Below are 18249 nucleotides of genomic sequence, written 5' to 3' on the forward strand. Positions count from 1 at the left end.
AGTTAACTGGGCTGCTTTTATTGTGAAGGAAGAGTCTTGCTTTGTCTCCCTGCAGGTGAGGATGGTCAAAGATGGGGAGGGGTTAACCTGTCAGCCAATCACTGAGGGGGAGGAGCAAGGCCTGAGTGACCTCGTTAACAACAACAGACAAGGTGAGCTGATCGATCTCAGTGATGTCACTGCAGCTGTTTCTTCATCTTCTCTTTGTCTCCAGATGTTAAAGATGAGTCCCAGCAGCCTTCGCCCCGCCTCATCACCTCCACCCCCACTCAGGCTTCAGGGGTCCCCCTGCCTCCCTGCTTCACCACTCCTCACCCCAGATTTGAAGAGCCAGGCTCCGCCCTCTCGGACTACAGCCCCAGCTCTCCGTATGACCCGCTGTTTGAGCTCGCTCTGCCGCGGGCGGCCATGCTGTTCGTTGGGAAGAAGACCCAGGTAAGGTCAGGTGGACCGAGCCACAGGTGGTTTTTGTGAGCGTGCTCGGTAACGTGCTGTGTCCTGCAGGAGGTGCTGGAGAAGAAGGGGGGAGGACCACAGAGGGAGAACAGAGAGGAGGAGGTGACCTCTGTCTCCCCTCTGAAGGTTCTGGACCAGCTGATCGCCCGTGGAAACAACGCCCACGATTGCCTCAGCAGGAGGTGAGCCGCAGGAAGTTATCAGAGGGCATTATCAGGCAGAACGCCGCCTCACGCCCAAAACACACCGATCAGTATCACATCAAAGGTGTGAGTCGCCTAGCTTCATATTGTAACGCATAAACGCCCCCTGAGCGAGCGCTTTGGAGATAGTGGGAAGACAGAAGTCCTTCTAACAGGAAGAAAGCTGCAGCACAGCCAGGCTGAGGGAGGAGAGGCCGGTCGGGGTGAGGCGACAAAACAAGACATTAAACACGAAGCGAGATTCCCGCTGCTCGCCGATCGATGGAGCGAGGTGCAGCCATCGTCTAGTCTGTCGATGAAACCGTGTCCTTAGATTTGAAACGTCTGCACGCGTGTCATCAGAGACCCGTCTGATGTTGTGTAAAACATGCTAACCTGCGTCACCTCTTTCTTCTTCTGTGGTGTTCACAGGTTATCAGCTGGGAGTAAGTCGGTGGATCGGAGTCACTCTGGAGGTAAACAGCAGAGCATGAAAAGCAAAGGTACCTGAACTCTCGCCTCATCACGCTCATTAACCTCACATGCACATGAAGCTGTAAGCTCACTGTGTGGAGCTGACAAGCTCCTGAACCCGCGCCGCTGTTTCAGCTCGTCGTCACATTCGCTGCTGTTTGCGGGCGCCGTCCTGAATCTGCGTTCAGGTTTGATTTAGCCGGCTGGTGTTCTCGGGTTCAGTTTTCACGTCTTGAGGCTGATGAGGAAGCGGTTCGCGGCAGGATCCACGCTGGTTCTTGGCAGCTGTGGGACACCGTGCTCCGGTTCTCTCGTATTCGCCGTACTGACCACGCCCAGCTCGTTTAATGACCCTCAGACGAGCTGCGGCATCAAGCTGCCGGGTTTGCATCAGCACAGAGGATTTCATTAGAACTGTGTGTGTGTGTGTCAGGCTCCACCCAGGAGGAGGAGCTTCAGTCTCTGACCAATCAGCTGCTGCTCGTCCATGCTCAGCTCCAGTACGAGCGCTTCAAGCGGCAACAGCACGCCATCCGAAACCGCCGGCTGCTGCGGAGGGTCATCAACGCGACAACGCTGGAGGAGCAGAGCGCTGCCATGGTAACACACACATCAACCTCATCATGATGCTGAACACCACCCACGTAGCCCCTCCTCTCATGTTTTCTCTCCTCCGTCACGCTGCTGGTTGCAGAAGTCTCAGCTCGGCGTTCAAGACGAGGAGATCCGGAGTCTGAGGGCGAGTCTGGACGAGGAGCAGCGCCGATACTCGGCGCTGCAGCGCGACACACACACACGCAGCGGGCAGCTGCACACACACATTGCACATCTGCTGCAGCTGCAACGAGACGAGCAGAGAGAGAGCCAGAGACTGCAGGTCTCACACACACACACACACACACACACACACACACACACACACACACACACACACACACACACCATCAGCAAAGAGCTTCACATCCTGTGCTCTGATTGGCTGTTGCAGGGTGAGCTGCAGGAGTGCCAGAGCAGACTGCAGGATCTGGAGGCGGAGCTTCAGAAAGCCAATTACAGGGCGTATAATGCTGAGCACCAGCTGACCCAGCTGTCAGTGAAGGTGAGTCCCGATTAGTCGATGGCATCGTTGAAGGAGCACGGCGCCCAGCTGCTTCTCTCTGTGTGTGGCCTCGCAGCATCACAGTGTGTCCATGACGACTAAATACACACCGAGAGGAGGCAGATATGTGGGTCAGAGGGGTTTCACTTCCTGTCAGACACCGATAGGTCTGTCGAGTCTGTAACGAGTCCGTGTGTGCTCAGGCTGTTTCAGTTTAAACCAGCAGCAGAGAAACTGAAGACAAAGCCAGTTTTTCTGTTTCTGAATAATGAAGGAGGACGAGCCCACAGTGGCTCAAAAACAGTAACCACAGCTGAAGTCCTGAGGCAGCTGCTCCCACTCAGTCCTGTTCTACAGATGTTTGTGTGTCTGTGTGTCTCCAGCTGTGCAGCAGTGAGCAGCTGCATCAACAGATGTTCCTGCTGAACCAGCAGCTGGTCCTGCTCGGAGAGACCAACAAAGCTCTGCAGCAACAGCTGGAGGGCGGAGAGACACAGCGCTGCACCGTAAGACCCACACACACACACCAGCTTCAGCCAGCTTCAGCCAGCTTCAGTCAGCTTCAGTCAGCTTCAGTCAGCTTCAGCCAGCTTCAGCCAGCTTCAGTCAGCTTCAGTCAGCTTCAGCCAGCTTCAGTCAGCTTCAGCCAGCTTCAGCCAGCTTCAGTCAGCTTCAGCCAGCTACTATTTTCTTCTCCAGTCTGTGCCGACAGATTTCTCCTGTTTATTCCTTACTTTTTATATTTTATTCAGGCACAGTTGTTGTGGAGCACCCACAGTTTCATTGTACATGTACAATGATAATAAAAGGCTATTCTATTCAATTCTTGGTTGTTAGAAAGTGAATGTCCATAATGTACACTGTCAGTGTAACACAAGTTAAATTATATGTAGTTATTTATATGTTGACTTCAGGGAGGTGGACGGAGAGGAGGGGCTCTCTGTCGATCAGGGGCCTCGAATATGAACGAGCCGAGGGCCACTGCTGTCGTCTCATTGGAGCCACTTTAGTGCTCAAGTAGTACAAAAACAAACAAGAAAACAGACACAAATATTTCTGAAAATGTTTTTTGTTTTTTAAATTTCTAACTTGTAGAAGACGACTGTGCCTGTATAATTTAACTACCCGAAGCCTTTCATTGAATGACCAAACAAACACATCGCTCCTCTGTCGGTCCCACACGTGGCAGCACTGCTGCTGTCGTTGTGTTTGTAACTAAATCATCGTGCAGACATACGTGTACACGTTCCTGCTCTCTGCTCATGTTGTCTTCATATTAAATCATTTAAAGAACTTATTTTAACATTGCGCTCGACAACAAACATAAAAAGTCACTTCATCGGCCAAACTGCATCATATTTCGTCACATCATGTACGAGCCGTGAGTAGGGGTGACGTGAGCCGTTAGTGGCCCCTGGGCCACGAGTTTGAGACCCTTGGTGTAGATAAACTCCAAATGCTTGGAAGTTGTAAACACGGCAAGAATGAGAAACAGACAAATAAATAAATCCAGTTCAGTGTTCAAAGACCGAACGCTCCTTCATCCTCATTCGCCCACATGGCTCCTCCTCTCTCTCTGTGATGTCACATCCTGCTGCGTTTCTCTCTGTGACTAAAGCTCAAACATCAAAATCACATTTTCTTGTTTTCTACGTCGTACCTGAACATGACTCATCGTTAGCTCTGTCACGTCAGTATTCACTTCAACAGGATCTGTTTTTAACTCAGATTCGTAAAAACACGTTTTCCCTTTAGCCATGTTGCTATGACGACCCCACGCACCTTAGGCTACGTTCACACTGCAGGCGAAAGCGCATCAAATCCGATTTTTTGACCCTATGCGACCCATATCCGATCATGCTATGACAGTGTGAACGGCGCAAATCCGATATTTTCAAATCCGATCTGGGTCACTTTCGTATGTGGTCCTGAATCCGATACATATCCGATGTTTTAGAAAGCGACTGCTGTTTGACGGTCACGTCGCATTAAATCCGCCTTTTACGTCACCGACACAAGACTGAAGCCAATTATCAGCGCCCGAGAAGACATCGCGAACGCTTCCTAGCCATCCAGTGTAGATGTCAGTGAAACTGTTGGGAAGACAACGTTAACATTTTATTTGTACTGTATAATCTGCAGATTCTGACAGAAATCTGCAGCTATCCTTTGAAGCACCGCTCCTCTCTTAAACAGCAATAAGGATCATTATTAGGTTATTTACATTATTATGTAAATAACAAAATAACTTAAAGCAAAAATTGGGAAACGTGAAGTCCGAAGTCTTTATATTAAGGCCATCAGTCAAACAATACTGTTGTTCTGGGTCTAAACAGCGCGTTGTGTGTGACATCTTCTTTTGCGCATGCGGGCCGCTTTGAGCGTTCACACTAGAGAGCGTTTGCTGTCGCATTTTATTTGTAGTGTGAACGAGCAGACAAAAAAATCGGATTTGATCAAAAAATCGGAATTGAGCATCAAGACCTGCGGTGTGAACGTAGCCTTAGGCGCTACTCGACTGTAGCGGCGAACGAGTGGGTGATAAAGCGCAGACACGCGCCTGCATGCAGAGCTTCAGGATCTGATTAGCAGAATCACATCTACGACTGTGTTTCTCATCGTTTCAGTGAGACACGTTTTCTCTTCCACGCTAACCTGCCGAGATCAGCACATCACAATCGTTACTCAGACTCCGGCCCTTTCTCAATTCTAAGTACGCGAGTCCGTGCTCGCGTTCTTGGCGAGTCCGGTCTCGCCGAGAACGCGAGCACGGACTCGCGATTTGTACAACTGGAACACCAGTGTACTTGATGATGTCACTGCCGTCCTTAATTTAACTGTGAGTAATATGTGATGAAGCTTTAATCACAGCCGAACCGGTTTACTCAGGAACAAATTAAACACTGGAACAAACCAAACATTAACATTTAGAAGTGATCTAAGTGACTTATATATCATGTTTAACCTCAGTAGTGAAATCTCTATTAATAAAAATGGTTTACATGTACATACGTGTACATACGTGTACATACCTTAATAAAAACAAGCAGGTGAGATGTTAGAACGCTTTTATTTTTATTGTAGTGGACACTCAATACAATAGACAGCTGCTGGGGTTTGTTTAGCCTGAGTAGCAAAAAGACCGCGGGGGGGTTGGAAACGCTGTGCCGGGAGTCCGCTGTTCTCGCCGGCTCTAATAATCCTCGACCTCGCTGTCTGCTGTGGAGCCGGCGGGTCACAGACGTCTCCGAAAACGTCGGAGCGCGTTTGGAAATATGTGACATCTTGATAAATCGAGCAGATGTTTGAAGTTCACACAGCTACATTCTCGCTTGAAAATAACTTAAAAGTTTATTTTGTGACCCAGAAAGAGTAATATGTAAAAGTTTTTAGCCCCGCTCGTCCGCCATTGCTGCGTTTGAGTTTTGGACGAAATGCATTCTGGGATATTTAGCTGTACCAAGTCCACACAAGTCACCACCGATGCATGCTCGATAAAACGGGTGGAGCGAGAACACATCCGGGACTTCGCGTTCTCGGCTTGATGCGTACTTTGAACTGGAACAGTACTTGGTCTCCGACTGATGACGTATCACGAGTACACGAGAACACAAGTACGCATATTGAGACAGGCCCTCCGTTTCTCCTTCAACGTATGTTTTGATTTAGATTTTTGTTTCTTATTAAAGACGGTTCACTAAAAGCACGTACAGAGTTATAGCACACCTTTTACGCTTCCTCAGACGTAAGTCGGGGAGTTGACTCTCTCAACAACACACCGCCCTCTGCTGACCCTTTTGTGTAATGCAAATGTGGCCACTATGATGAATGGAGCGTGCGCTGTTCTAAATGTACTCTGCTGTGTGTCAGGAGGCGTCCATGCTGCAGTGCAGTGTGGGTAAGGAGTTCCTGAGGCTGAAGGACAACGATGTCCAGCAGAGACAGAAGCTGGAAGCAGCCAATCACAGGATCACGGAGCTGGAGAGCCAGCAGGCCAGGAAAGACCAGCTGATCCTGAGCCAGAAAAAACTGCTGGAGGACACCAAGAACCAGAACAGGTCAGTCCGGCTTCACCTTCTGGAACTCTCCACACGGGAAGCGTCGGACTCAGACTGCGTATGTCGCTTTCAGGGTAGAGCTGTCGGCGTCGGAGAGCCGCTGTGCCGCTCTGAGGAGAGTTACTCAGGCGCTGCAGACCGAGATGCTTCAGCTGTACGGTCAGATCGCGGGAGGCGGGGCTCACCCAAACGGCGAGCTGCAGGACGTCAGCAGGTAAACAGGGCCATCGTCCGAGGACGCCTCGATCCCACAGAGACGTCCAAAATGATTTAATGAGACGGGCAGAACCAGGACGAGTGTCTGTGCTTTTATTCTCCACGTGTGCGTTGTTGATAAATGTTTGCCTTTCTGTGTCATACTGTCCTCCAGATCCGACAGCGGAGCCTTACCTGATGCTCAGGGAAGCCAAAAGTCCCTCCTCCCGTTTTCTTCTGCTGTTGGGATCATGAACGGAGCAGTGGAGGTCCTTTCCACCTCCCCCGTGTCCCTCTCACTCTCCCCCATCGACTCCCCGCTGGCTGTCGGCTCCTTCCTGGAGCAACGAGCCCGACAGCTGTTCAGACCCACAGATCAGAACCAGGAGGAGGAGGAGGAGGTGGAGGTCGGGGAGGAGGAGGTGAATGTCCAACCAGCAAGCCCTCCACTCGGTCAGGAGGTGGAGGAGGCATCACTCCCTGTAGGAAGTCCTCAGACTGAGCCGCTGAGCCAAGCCGCAGACCCCATCGTGGCCCCCGTAGACCTGACACTCGCCGTCCAACAGAGGAGACACGAACTGAGCATCATGGACTACGACGAGACACTGCCCGACATCTGAGGGAGGAGGAGGTGGGGTTCCTAGGGGCTCCGCCCTCACTCTGGAAAAGAGCAATAAAGATGATAATGATAAGGCAATAAGCAGGCTGATCCAAGATCAGCAAACTTTCAGTAACGATTGTTATTTATTAGGGGAATTAAATCTACAGCTAGCCTGGCTAGTATCCACAAACAAAAATGCCCTCTAATAAGTGGCATCCAATCAAAAGGACAGTCGCTCCTATCCAGTGCTGATGGGAGTGGTCTGTTGGGCGGTCTGCTAGTACCGCCATAGTCTCAGCCATAGTATTGATCCATAGTTATGATAAAAGGAGTCTAGTTCAGGGACTCCAGTTAGCTGAGGTGAAGCCTCGCAGATAGCTAGCAGCTACAGCCGCCTGCATCAGCCAATCAAATTCCAGGATTTGATCACAAGAAAGTGACGCGGCTGAAACTGTAACGCTGAAGCTTCAGAGTCGATGATGTGCCTTTGTCCGTCTTTTTTCTACAGTCTGTGTTTCAGCTGATTTTCCTGTTTAAGCCAAAAAGTGCTTCATGCCAAATTAAACGCTGCGACTGATGATTGTTTTCTTTATGGATTTGTCAGCTGATCAGTAACTGCAGACAAACCAAAGATGTGCTCCTGAAACACTGTGACAGAAATAAAGATGTAAACGTCTGTTTGTGCGTTTTTTGTTAAAGTTGTCACACTTTTCAATGCTCTTTGTTTAAAAAGATTTGCCACACATTTAAGATATATTTGAAAACCAACATTATTTTAAGGGAATTTGTGAACTTTGTTTCTAAATGAATTCTCTTATTAATATTTGACACCATGAATATGACATTTATTACTAATTAAATTTGTTATAATTAGATTATTACTAATCTTTGTTTTATATTAATTTTTATATGCAATTTGGGGGTGATTGTATTTTCCGGGTATTTTAATCTGAATATTTGACACTATAGGGAAAACTAACCTGATGTTTTCCTCACTGACGGATTTAAAGGCGCCATTTTTCTCCAGGTTCTGGCTCAGGTGATTAAAAATGCGCCAAACGTGCGGAAATGAGACTTTTCTGACGTCAGTCGGGTCCTGATCGATCGTCCTTAGTTAACCGTTCAAGAAACGTCCCCTCGTGAACTCTGCACCGTTTGCCCTGCACGGGCAGTGATGACGTCGTTCCCTAGCAACCGACCAACGCGTCGTAGCGACCGCCCCGAGAGCGAAGAGGCGGGAAGGGTTTTGGTGTTATCGTTATTTTTGGTTTTAACGTCGTTTTTGTGCCAAAGTTCGGATTTTAGCGGATACGTCTGAGCGCGAGACGTTTGTTAATGTTTCCCGCGCTTCAGCAGCCAACAGAAAGTTCCTGGGAAACGGTGAGAGGTGTTTGGACAGGTGAGAGGCCGGAAGTGGAGCTCTGAAAGCGGACGTCAACTTTTTAAGAGATAAAATCAGGTTGACCGTTAAAACATTCATGTTTTATTGTTGTCAGAAAATGTTTGAACAGTTGTGTGTTAGTGTATGTTGTGTATTCAGCTGACAGCCCTTTATTCGTGGGCCCGTTGGCTCCCTAACCCTGAGTACAGGAGATGGTCAGTGTGCGGCGTTCAGGGGAGTCGGGACAGAATATCAGTGTTTGATCGGTGTGTGGTGGGCCTGGTGGTGCTTTCAGGGACTTCCTGATGGATGAGACGGTGAGGCCTCTGAGGATTCCTCCTCAGGCGTTCGTCTACGCCGACAAACACAACGTGGCCCAGCTGGTGCAGGTAAAGGTGCAGCTGCAGGTTTCCCACGCGTGAAGCTGCTCTACATTCACTGTGTGTGTGTGTTTCAGAGCATGCTGTGCAGCCTGGTGATCGATCAGCCTGTTGATCCGATCTCCTACCTGATCGGGCTTCTGCAGAGGAGCAGCGATGATGGTGAGGTCGCCGTCGTGTCCCTGATGGCTTTTATTTGTTAGCATCGCTTAAAGCAGGGGTGTCAAACTCAAATACACAGTGGGCCAAAATTCAAAACTGGAACAAAGTCGCGGGCTAACATTAATATTTATTGAAAAAAAAAATCTTCCTCCAGATATAAGAATGAATCTTTTCTTCTGGACTCAAACACGTTTTGCTGAAAAACTGAATATGGAACAGCAAAGCTTAATACTAAACAATATATATATTAACTGTATGATACCAGTAGGCCAGCTCTGATTTTGTATGGCTTCGTGGGCCAAAAGTAATTAGGCTGCGGGCCAGAGTCTGACACCTATGGCTTAAAGCATTCCTTTAAAATTGTCTTTAAACGCAGACCGGGCAGAATATAAAGTCTTAAAATGGTCTCAGCCTTAATTCATCAGTTTTATCACAGAAACACATACAGGACGTTTGCGATATCTGGAAACTCCAACGAACTCGCACACCTGTAAAGCTTTGAGTCAGGAATTTATTCTGACGTTATTAAAAATGAGACGCAACTATGGGGCTCATCAGACACCACGTTTTACAAATGCTTTTATGCACATCTGAAATGTTTAGTGTCAGTCCTAAACCGTTGTTCAGTTAGGATTAGAGTTCAGCACCGGAAACAGTGGCAACGATGAAGACACAAACACACGAGGTTCTCTGACGTCAGCTACACAATGAGCAATAAAAAGCTTAAATAAGCACAAACTAACAAATACATCGGGCCAAGAGAAGGACCGAAACACAGCCGAGGCAGAAACATGATGCCGCCCCTAGGGGGCGCTCTGACTCCAGCAACATCAGCACAGACGGACACCACTGCACTCACAAACCGCTAATGATAGGTCGTGGTTCTTTGTTCTGACGTCGCTCTCAACGCTCTTCTGAAATATTGATGTGGTCGTGTGTCCACGAGATTTTGAATGCAGCGTGTTGTGTTTAAGGACAGTAAGGTGTTTCATTTCTCCAATCGGTGGTGATCTTTGGCAAGCGTCTGCAGCAGGAAACAGTCAGACTGCAGGTCATGTGACCAGCAGTGTTGGTCAAGTTACTTGAAAAAAGTAATCAGTAACTAATTACTGATTACTTCCCAAAAAAGTAATCCCGTTACTTTACTGATTACTTATTTTCAAAAGTAATTAATTACTTAGTTACTTAGTTACTTTTTAAAAACACGATTTACAACCTGAAGAGGTGATAAAGCGATAGATCTTTCAGCCCAATTCTACTTTTTCTGCATAATCCATCATACAAAATGTAATCAAATGGAAAAGTCTCTTTTTTTAACTTGTTTTATTAGTTTTAATCTTTTAACTTTATGCATCAAGCAAAACATTTAATTATCTGCAACATTCTCTGACTGGAAGAAATTAGTTTAACATTTAAACCTATTTTCTACACATTCCAGCACATAAAATAAAATATTTTTTGTGTTTTCACTCACTCTTTCAAACAGATGCAAGTAAAACACAGCAGAAAATAAATAAAGTCAAAGACTCAGCGGTCCTTTTGCTCTATTTTCACCTGTAAAGCAGGAGCAGGGTAGGCGGAGGGTTACCCTGGTGTAGGTGTGCTGCGGTCAGTTGAAGAATCCGCGAGTTTCTCTGTGAGTTTCCCATCACGTCGTAGCTACTCGGTGCTTGTTGGAAGTTTAGGGGTTTTTTTCGCTGTAAAAAGAAGTTTTCTTCCCACGCACAGCGGACACTAATGTTTTTGTCACTTTTTATGGAATCAAACTCAAAGTAAGGTCAGTACTTCCACGCTTTAAACGCTGCACGCTCATACTCTCTCCTGCACTCGATATATTATCCATTGTTGATCTGCACACAGCTGTTGTCACGAACGTCGCACTTGCTTACTGAAGGAAATTGCCTTCCCGGGTTTCCTCCGTGGCGTGAGCGATAAGCAGAGTTTGTCCTTTCCTTATAAGATTCCTAATTATTTAAAGTAACACTCAGGTATGCCATTCAGCGTGTTAGTACGAGCTCGGGAGCAGCTTGGGAGAACAAGAAAACAGAGACTGCTTTAGGTTGCCTTCCCAATCGACTCAAAGGTTTATTTGATACACAGCAGTTTATATAGATGAAAAAAGGTTCGTGTGTCAGCTTTCCCAGTTCAAACCGGTACAGACCAAATAAGGAAACGTCTTCCTGCCTTCTGAGCAAAGTATCCCTTGTGTAGTTTATCAGTTCAGCTACAATTTATGATCATCCCAGCAAAATACACTCCTAGACATAAAATACAGAGTTCTTTCATTAGTGAATTCTGAAACAAACCACCTAGCCTTTAACGAGCCTTTTCCAGGAGATAAAGAAAAAGGGAGGATGGGAGTAAGGAAGTGGTCTCATCTCTGTGGTGTTTTCGACCTTGAGGTACCAGCCTGTAAGTCTTACACATTAATTCTTGGGTCACAGAGAAAGAGAAAAACAACTAGTAGATTGGCCTTATTGAGTAACAGTTTTCCTGTATAAAACAATATCCTGTAAATGCTTACCGTGGTATCAAAATACCTAACACTTACGTCACTGTCATGAGACATTCTCGCAAAAAAAAATCACGGTTTTAGTAACGCAGTAACGCAGCGTTCCTACGGGAAAGTAACGGTAATCTAATTACCGATTTTGCAATAGTAATCCCTTACTTTACTCGTTACTTGAAAAAAGTAATCAGATTACAGTAACGCGTTACAAGTAACGCGTTACTGCCCATCTCTGGTGACCAGCTTGTTTTCTGACGTCTGATCTGTGTCAGTCCCCAGGGTCATGGTGCTGGGACCTCCTGCTGTCGGCAAACACACCGTGGTGAGTTCAAGTGAGCGTGGGAAACTTTCAGCTGACCTCCGCTTGCTCGTTTACGTTTCTTCTTCTTCTATGTTTTTTGGGGGGTTTTCTTCAGGCCAAAAAGCTGAGCGCCGAGCTGAGAGCTGTTCACGTGACCGAAGGCAGTTTACTGCAGTACCGATCAGAGCTGCACGCCGAGCAGGTACACCTGCTTTTTCCTGATGTCTGTATCTGATCATTGTTGACTCTGAGCGGAGTGATGAAGTCTGACCTCAGTGTTGTCACTTTGTGACCAAACCGCCCGACCCCTCCCTGGTCCTCCTGTCTAGAGCCCGTTTGTTCATTCTGTGCATCATCCTGATGCCCGTGTGACCTGTGTTTTGTGTGTTTAGGAGCTTTCGGAGGGGGTGCTGGTTGGACTGGTTCAGCAGAGGCTGAAGGAGATGGACTGCTTCCACCGGGTGAGTCAGCCTCACAGTCCGGTTAGCTTAAAGCATCATTAAACATTTGTGCCGTGTTCGCACAGACCTGGGTCAAAGATCGTCGGTGCCACATGTCACAACCCGTTTGAAACGTCCCCCCTGATGTCCCCCCTGTTAGAAACGTCCCCCGTTACCCGCCTTACTTGCGTCTGTGATTGATGATAATTAGCGCTCTGGTCTCCGTTGTGTCCTACTACGATTCCCAGCAGGCCGAGCAGCGTTCTCCCCGAGGACGGGCTGATCAAAGGGATGCTGCTGTCACATCATGTGTGTTATATTCACACGGGCCGCTCCTCGCCGACGCTCCTCGTTAGCATCACGTCCCGTTTGCGAGGGCTGCTTTCAGATCAGTTTAAGGCAATGAAAGACGGAGGAGCAGCTGTCACAACAACAGCGACACAAACTGAACGCCTTCAAGCGGCATCGTGCTCAAAACGCATCCAGACAAATAAAGACTCGCCTGCAAGCGAGATCGGCGGCACCTGTCCCAGGTTACCTGCGCTGCCGGGAGGTCTGAGAGGGCGGGGCTTTTTGCAGGAGGTCTGGAAGAATTCTGCCTTCTTTTGCACTACTGCAGCTTTGAGCAGGACCCAGTCGCAGCACAGGTTCAGGGGGGGTGTCTGTGGTGTCCGGTCAGGGCTCTGCAGTCCCACAGGGGGGTTTCTAGTCTGCTTCTTTATTGTTGCTCAGTGTGAAGAAGTTCAACAATACGTCTGTGTCTCTACACGATAAAGAAACAGAAACTGCCACAGACGTGGATCAGCTGCTGGACCCGTGTGATCAAACATGGCAGACAGGAAGTTTATTCCATGTTTAACAATCAGAGTACATTCAAAATGAAATACACTGCCTTGATTTTTCTACAAGGTCAGGAAAGAGAGCGGTGTTCGAGACTTCAGTCTGGTATAGTTTGAGGGAACATTTTATGTAATGAAGGGAAAGAACCATGTGTTGTGATTGGTTCAGGACATACCTGCCTGCCCTCGGCTACCCTCAGCCACCGCCACAGGTCGGCTGATCTTTATTACTCTGCTTTCACTTGGTTTCGACAGGTACGCCAATACTGAACTGCTCTGCTGCAACATTAGCGAGCAAAGCTTTAACAACGTTTTGTGTCAAAACTTCAGAGAAGCAGAACAAACAGAAGCTGTTTACACCTCAGACTGTAAACGAAAGATGGACACAGCTCGTCACATCTCAGCTTCTCATGTGAGACTCACTCCTGCGAAGATCTCAGTGAGACAGCTCCACCCGTCAGAGTGTGTGTGTGTGTGTGTGTGTGTGTGTGTGTGTGTGTGTGTGTGTGTGTGTGTGTGTGTGTGTGTGTGTGTGTGTGTGTGTGTGTGTCATTAGCAGCTTCTTTGATTTGCTAATAGCTGTTTTTGGCTGCAGGCTAAACTCGTCACACACACACCAGGGACCGTCTGTGTGTGTGTTTGTGTCGGTGTGTGTGTTGAGGATGACTGACAGGTCCCGTCAGGACACCGCCTGCTGCTGTCACATTAAATTGTGCAACTTTGCGTCCGGCAGGAGCGTGGATGTGCAGGTGAAGATGAACCGTTAGTACACACTTCCAAGAGCTTCCAACAGAACCGGGACAGAACAGAGAGCAGGCACCTGTCAGTCTAACAGGCCACACCCCTAACAGTGCACCCTTTAGCAGCCCCTCCCTGAGCCCAGTTCTGCTGGAGGTTTCTGCCTGTTTCCTTCCTGCTTGTTCATATAGAGGGGTCTGATTGGTGGGTTTCTCTGTGAAGCTCTGTGTCAATAAAGCTGAACTGAATCAGAGACACGTGCAGAAGCTCAGAGTTGGAGCTCTGACGGAGGCTTCTGAAGATACTCTTCAGACAGACTGAACGCATCACCTGCTCATGAGCATGGGATCATGCTGACCTCTGAACCCACACACACACACACACACACACACACACACACACACACACACACACACACACACACACACACACACACACACACAGCCTGACGTGTGTGTGTGTGTGTGTGTGTGTGTGTTACTGCAGGGCTGGGTGTTGGAGGGAATCCCTCAGACTCGCCTGCAGGCTCTGAGTCTGCAGCAGGGCGGAGTCATCCCCGAGCACGTTGGTAAGTAACAGGAAGTGAGATCACGCTTTGTGCCCTGCGCGGCTGCTTCCTGTGTGACATCACGCTGTGGTATGTGTCATCAGTGATGCTCGAGGCGGCGGATGACGTGCTGATGGAGAGAAGTTGCGGACGGCTGGTCGACGCAATCACTGGGGGTGAGCCCACGCCCATAATCAAACATCAGTGAATATGTTCTTTCCTTGTGACATCACTTCCTGTCTGCAGACATCTACCATCGGACTTTCATCCTGCCAGATGATGACATTATCACTCGGCGTCTGGAGAAGGGGAGGAGTCTGACAGACCAACAGAGACTTGCTAAGCTTCACCGTTACTGTTGTGAGGTCACGGGTCTGAGATCAGCCTATCAGCACGTGCTCAAGGTCATCGACAGCGACCAACCACACGCTGACATCTACCAGCAAGGTACAGACCCACACAGACTCTCTCACACACACACAGACTCACACACACACAGATGCTGATTGGTCAGTGAGGAGTGTTTGCATCATCGGTGTGAACGATGCTCTCCTGTGGTTGAGTCCAGGTTCAGGCTCCTCCCTCCCAGACCTGCGGTGTGCCACAGTTTTGGTTCTGCTCGTCTTCAGCACGTTTTGAGCAGCTTTGCTATGCAGATGATATTCAGGTGTTTTTTGCTCTAAGCCTCGAGACGTGTGTCCAGATCCTGCAGAGGTGCTTGGACTCTATTAAAAGTTGGATGTCTGACAGTTTTTCTCCATCTTAATGAAGAAGAAGCTGGAGGCCCTGTTCGTGCCCCTGACAGAGTTGTACCTGACGGAGGCTCTTGGTCCCCTTGCTCCGTTTACTAAATCCTCTGTCAGGAACTCTGAGGGGACCTGGACTCTATGATGATTGAACTACATCCTGCAGGTCCCAGAGGTCATGTGATCAGGGCCTGCTGGCTGGAGCCTCGGACACATCTAAACACTTGGCGCTTGGCTTTATGAACTTTATGAACGGTGCTGCAGGAATGAAACTGTTCTTTAATGATGCCTCAGTGAAACAGTCACAGAGCAGGCAGCTCCAGCATCTTGTCCTCAGGTGTGCTCCATACACCTGAGCTCGTTCTTTCTGTGATCTACCTGCTGATTCAGGTAAAGCATTAACTGGTGTGTGTGTGTTTTCTCTTAGTGCTGGCTTTTGTCCGGACTCGTCAGCGCTCCAGAACTCCCAGAATCCTCCTGCTGGGACCACCGGGGTCTGGAAGGAGCCGTCAAGCCCAGCTGCTGTCAGAGAAGTACGGGATGGTGGACGGTACGCAGCCAGGATGGGGTCACAGTTGAGGGACACCAGCTCAGGTTCACTGTGCATCCAATAGGAAGCTCCGTAGCTGCTAAATACAAACCTGCCACAGTCTCTTTGTAACATGTAAAGATATGACAGAGACCTTAAAGGGTCAGAGGTCACACTGATGAAAAGCATGTCCTGTCAGGTCACATATAGGTCAGAGTGAAATCTGAGGTTTCGCTCAGGTGGAGGAAGTAATGAGAATGGCCAAAGGTCACACGACGAAGACTGTTTTCACTTTTTACTGTGTGTGTGTGTGTGTGTGTGTGTGTGTGTGTGTGTGTGTGTGTGTGTGTGTCAGTGAGCTGTGGTCGTTTGCTGAGGTCTGTAGCTGCAGCTGGTTCCAGTCGAGGAGCAGAGGTCCAGGCGTACCTGGATGACAGACGTCCAGGTGAGCACACACTCATGTCTGCCTGCGGCTGCGATGTTCTCTATCAAACCTTCCAGAAAGTGCCGCTCGTCTCGCGTCAGTCCACACAAGGTTTCCCACAAGTGTGTGGGACCATCCAGAGGGTTTTTGGACATGTTTATGGTGTGACTAATGTGCAAAAAAGAAATCAGGGAGGGGGCAGAGACAGTACGAGCTGACATAAGCCTCCGACCGTCGCTGCCGAGGCGCGGCCGGCTGTGACCGTGTGCGCTAGCGTCCAGAGGGCGACACTAACCCCGCTGTGGCTGCAGTTTCAGACTCGCTGCTGCTGCAGGTCCTGGAGGAGCGGCTGAGCCGACCCGACTGCACCCGCGGGGGCTGGATCCTGCACGGCTTCCCCTGCGACCTGCAGCAGGCCCGGAGCCTGCAGGAGAGCCACCAGCAGCCCAACAGGTACAGGCTCACTGTACTCACGGAGCCGTTCTCCAGAAAACTCCGAAATCCTTTTAACCTGCTCGCATTCTCGTCTCGTCCTCCTCTTACTGTCAGGGTTTTCTTCCTGGAGCTGACCGATGACGTTTGCCTGGAGAGACTCAGTCTGAGAGCCACAGACCCGGTCAGCGGTCAGAGGTCAGGAACTCAGATTTACCTGTGACGGGAAAATTCCCACTGCAGGGAGAACACGTCTGCATCATGCTGTCGGCCCTGTGATGTAATACACACACATGTGTAGGCACACACAGTGCTGATGGTGCAGTGGTGGTATTGAGTGTGTGTGTGTGTGTGTGTGTGTGTGTGTGTGTGTGTGTGTGTGTGTGTGTGTGTGTGTGTGTGTGTGTGTGCGCGCGCAGCTTCCATCCTGTGACTCGGCCGGCTCCGAGCTCTGAGGTTCAGCACAGACTAAAGACCCGACCTGAGGACAGCATGGAGTCTGTAACACAGAGACTGAAACAGTACAGGCTCCACAGCGCCGCCCTGCAGGTACACACACACAGGAGAGAGATGGAGGCAAAACATTAGGAACAACAACAAAGACTAAAAGGCCAAAAACAAAGCTGTGATTTAAACCCATGGATCATAAGATCAGAACAAGCAGCAAAGATGAGCTGTAACCCGCAGGTGCACGCAGGTGAAAATCTAACTCTGTGTGTGTGTGTGTGTGTGTGTGTGTGTGTGTGTGTGTGTGTGTGTGTGTGTGTGTGTGTGTGTGTGTCAGTCTGTCTATCCTGAGGCCATTCACATCGATGCTGATCAGGACCCTCACTCTGTGTTTGAGGCCGTGGCGAGCAGGCTGACCTCTGAGTGACCTCTGACTCACCTGGACTCACCTGAACAAGCTGAGGTCACATGATTGTCTGTAAAAATAAAGCATGTGCTGCTCCTCCCTGTGTTTGTTATGCTTCTCTTCAGGCAGAGCTCCCACCTGACCTGCTCTCACTGACTCCGCCCACTCGCCCATGTGTTTTGTTTTCCAGTAAAAGTCTGAAGCACATTTTACTAAAATCACAGAAACAAATAAAGACGGAAGTTTCGGGGAAACCTGAGCACGACTGTGACACACACACACACACACACACACTGAGCACCTGTGGGTGTCCGAGTCAGCTGATCTCACAGATCAACAACAGTTTCACTCAGCTGCACTGAGCATGCTCAGTACTACGAGCATCAGTACATTGTAGTACAAGTAATAGTTTGACTACTATGCAGTAGCATCAGTAGTGTATCAGTACTCTGATGGCGGTGTGTGTCGGCGGCCTCGGCGTGACTGACAGCCATTGACGTCTCTGTCAGCTCGCTGCCGTCTCCTCCCGTGTGAGAGCAGTAATCACAGTTTAGGACGCCTTCATGTTAAAATATCTCCGTTTACCTCTGAAGTCGAGATTGAAACCTCACTCAGACGCTCGCCGCCGTTTCAAAGCGGTGATTTGGGTAAATGACTATAATTAATCCTCCGCCGCGGCGGTTTGAGGCCCCGCGGGGCCGGGCGTGCCGTTTGATTGACAGCTCTATTTTTAAGCCTTCCTGCTGACAACAGGACGTGGAGCAGGAGGGAACGGGGACGTTTGATGGATGATGGACAGTTTGTCCTCATTTCCTCTTCCTCCTGCCATGAAGTCCACCTGACGGCACTGATTGGAGGAAAGTTTCTCCTTGAGAATCTGGACCAGGTTCTGAAGCTGAGCGG

The 18249-nt window shown here is 49.0% G+C and overlaps 2 protein-coding genes across 6 annotated transcripts in view; both read left to right on the top strand.

Moving 5' to 3' along the window:
- The window catches only part of tsc1a (TSC complex subunit 1a), a 13943-nt gene extending 6202 nt beyond the window's left edge, over positions 1–7741 (top strand). For 2 of the 3 annotated variants that reach the window (XM_080308983.1, XM_080308982.1), the window contains exons 12-22: positions 56–152; positions 215–435; positions 505–638; positions 1071–1141; positions 1546–1712; positions 1807–1989; positions 2101–2211; positions 2595–2717; positions 6082–6269; positions 6343–6483; positions 6640–7741. In XM_080308983.1, the coding sequence (XP_080165109.1) occupies positions 56–152; positions 215–435; positions 505–638; positions 1071–1141; positions 1546–1712; positions 1807–1989; positions 2101–2211; positions 2595–2717; positions 6082–6269; positions 6343–6483; positions 6640–7084 (1881 nt within the window). In that variant the 3' untranslated portion in view covers positions 7085–7741. The remainder of the gene's footprint in view (positions 1–55; positions 153–214; positions 436–504; positions 639–1070; positions 1142–1545; positions 1713–1806; positions 1990–2100; positions 2212–2594; positions 2718–6081; positions 6270–6342; positions 6484–6639) is intronic. The other variant, XM_080308984.1, reaches the window with a different exon arrangement.
- A 584-nt stretch (positions 7742–8325) lies between these two features.
- On the top strand, positions 8326–17445 carry ak8 (adenylate kinase 8). Of its 3 annotated transcripts, none has more exons than XM_026186827.2 (15): positions 8326–8464; positions 8742–8835; positions 8904–8988; positions 11770–11819; positions 11914–12000; positions 12191–12259; positions 14302–14383; positions 14467–14538; positions 14609–14809; positions 15536–15658; positions 15993–16082; positions 16373–16514; positions 16611–16691; positions 16913–17042; positions 17278–17445. In XM_026186827.2, exons 2-15 carry the CDS (start codon positions 8752–8754, stop codon positions 17365–17367), a joined length of 1386 nt encoding a protein of 461 aa, XP_026042612.1. In that variant the 5' UTR covers positions 8326–8464; positions 8742–8751; the 3' UTR covers positions 17368–17445. The 3 variants fall into 3 exon arrangements, with proteins under 3 accessions (XP_026042612.1, XP_080165112.1, XP_080165113.1); XM_080308986.1 differs by lacking the exon at positions 8326–8464 and adding an exon at positions 8507–8524; XM_080308987.1 differs by lacking the exons at positions 8326–8464; positions 8742–8835; positions 8904–8988 and adding an exon at positions 9987–10044 and having other exon boundaries at positions 11733–11819.
- The last annotated feature ends 804 nt before the right edge of the window (positions 17446–18249 follow it).

Source organism: Astatotilapia calliptera, chromosome 12 (genome assembly GCF_964374335.1).
Source record: "Astatotilapia calliptera chromosome 12, fAstCal68.1, whole genome shotgun sequence".
Classification (NCBI taxonomy): Eukaryota; Metazoa; Chordata; class Actinopteri; order Cichliformes; family Cichlidae; genus Astatotilapia; species Astatotilapia calliptera.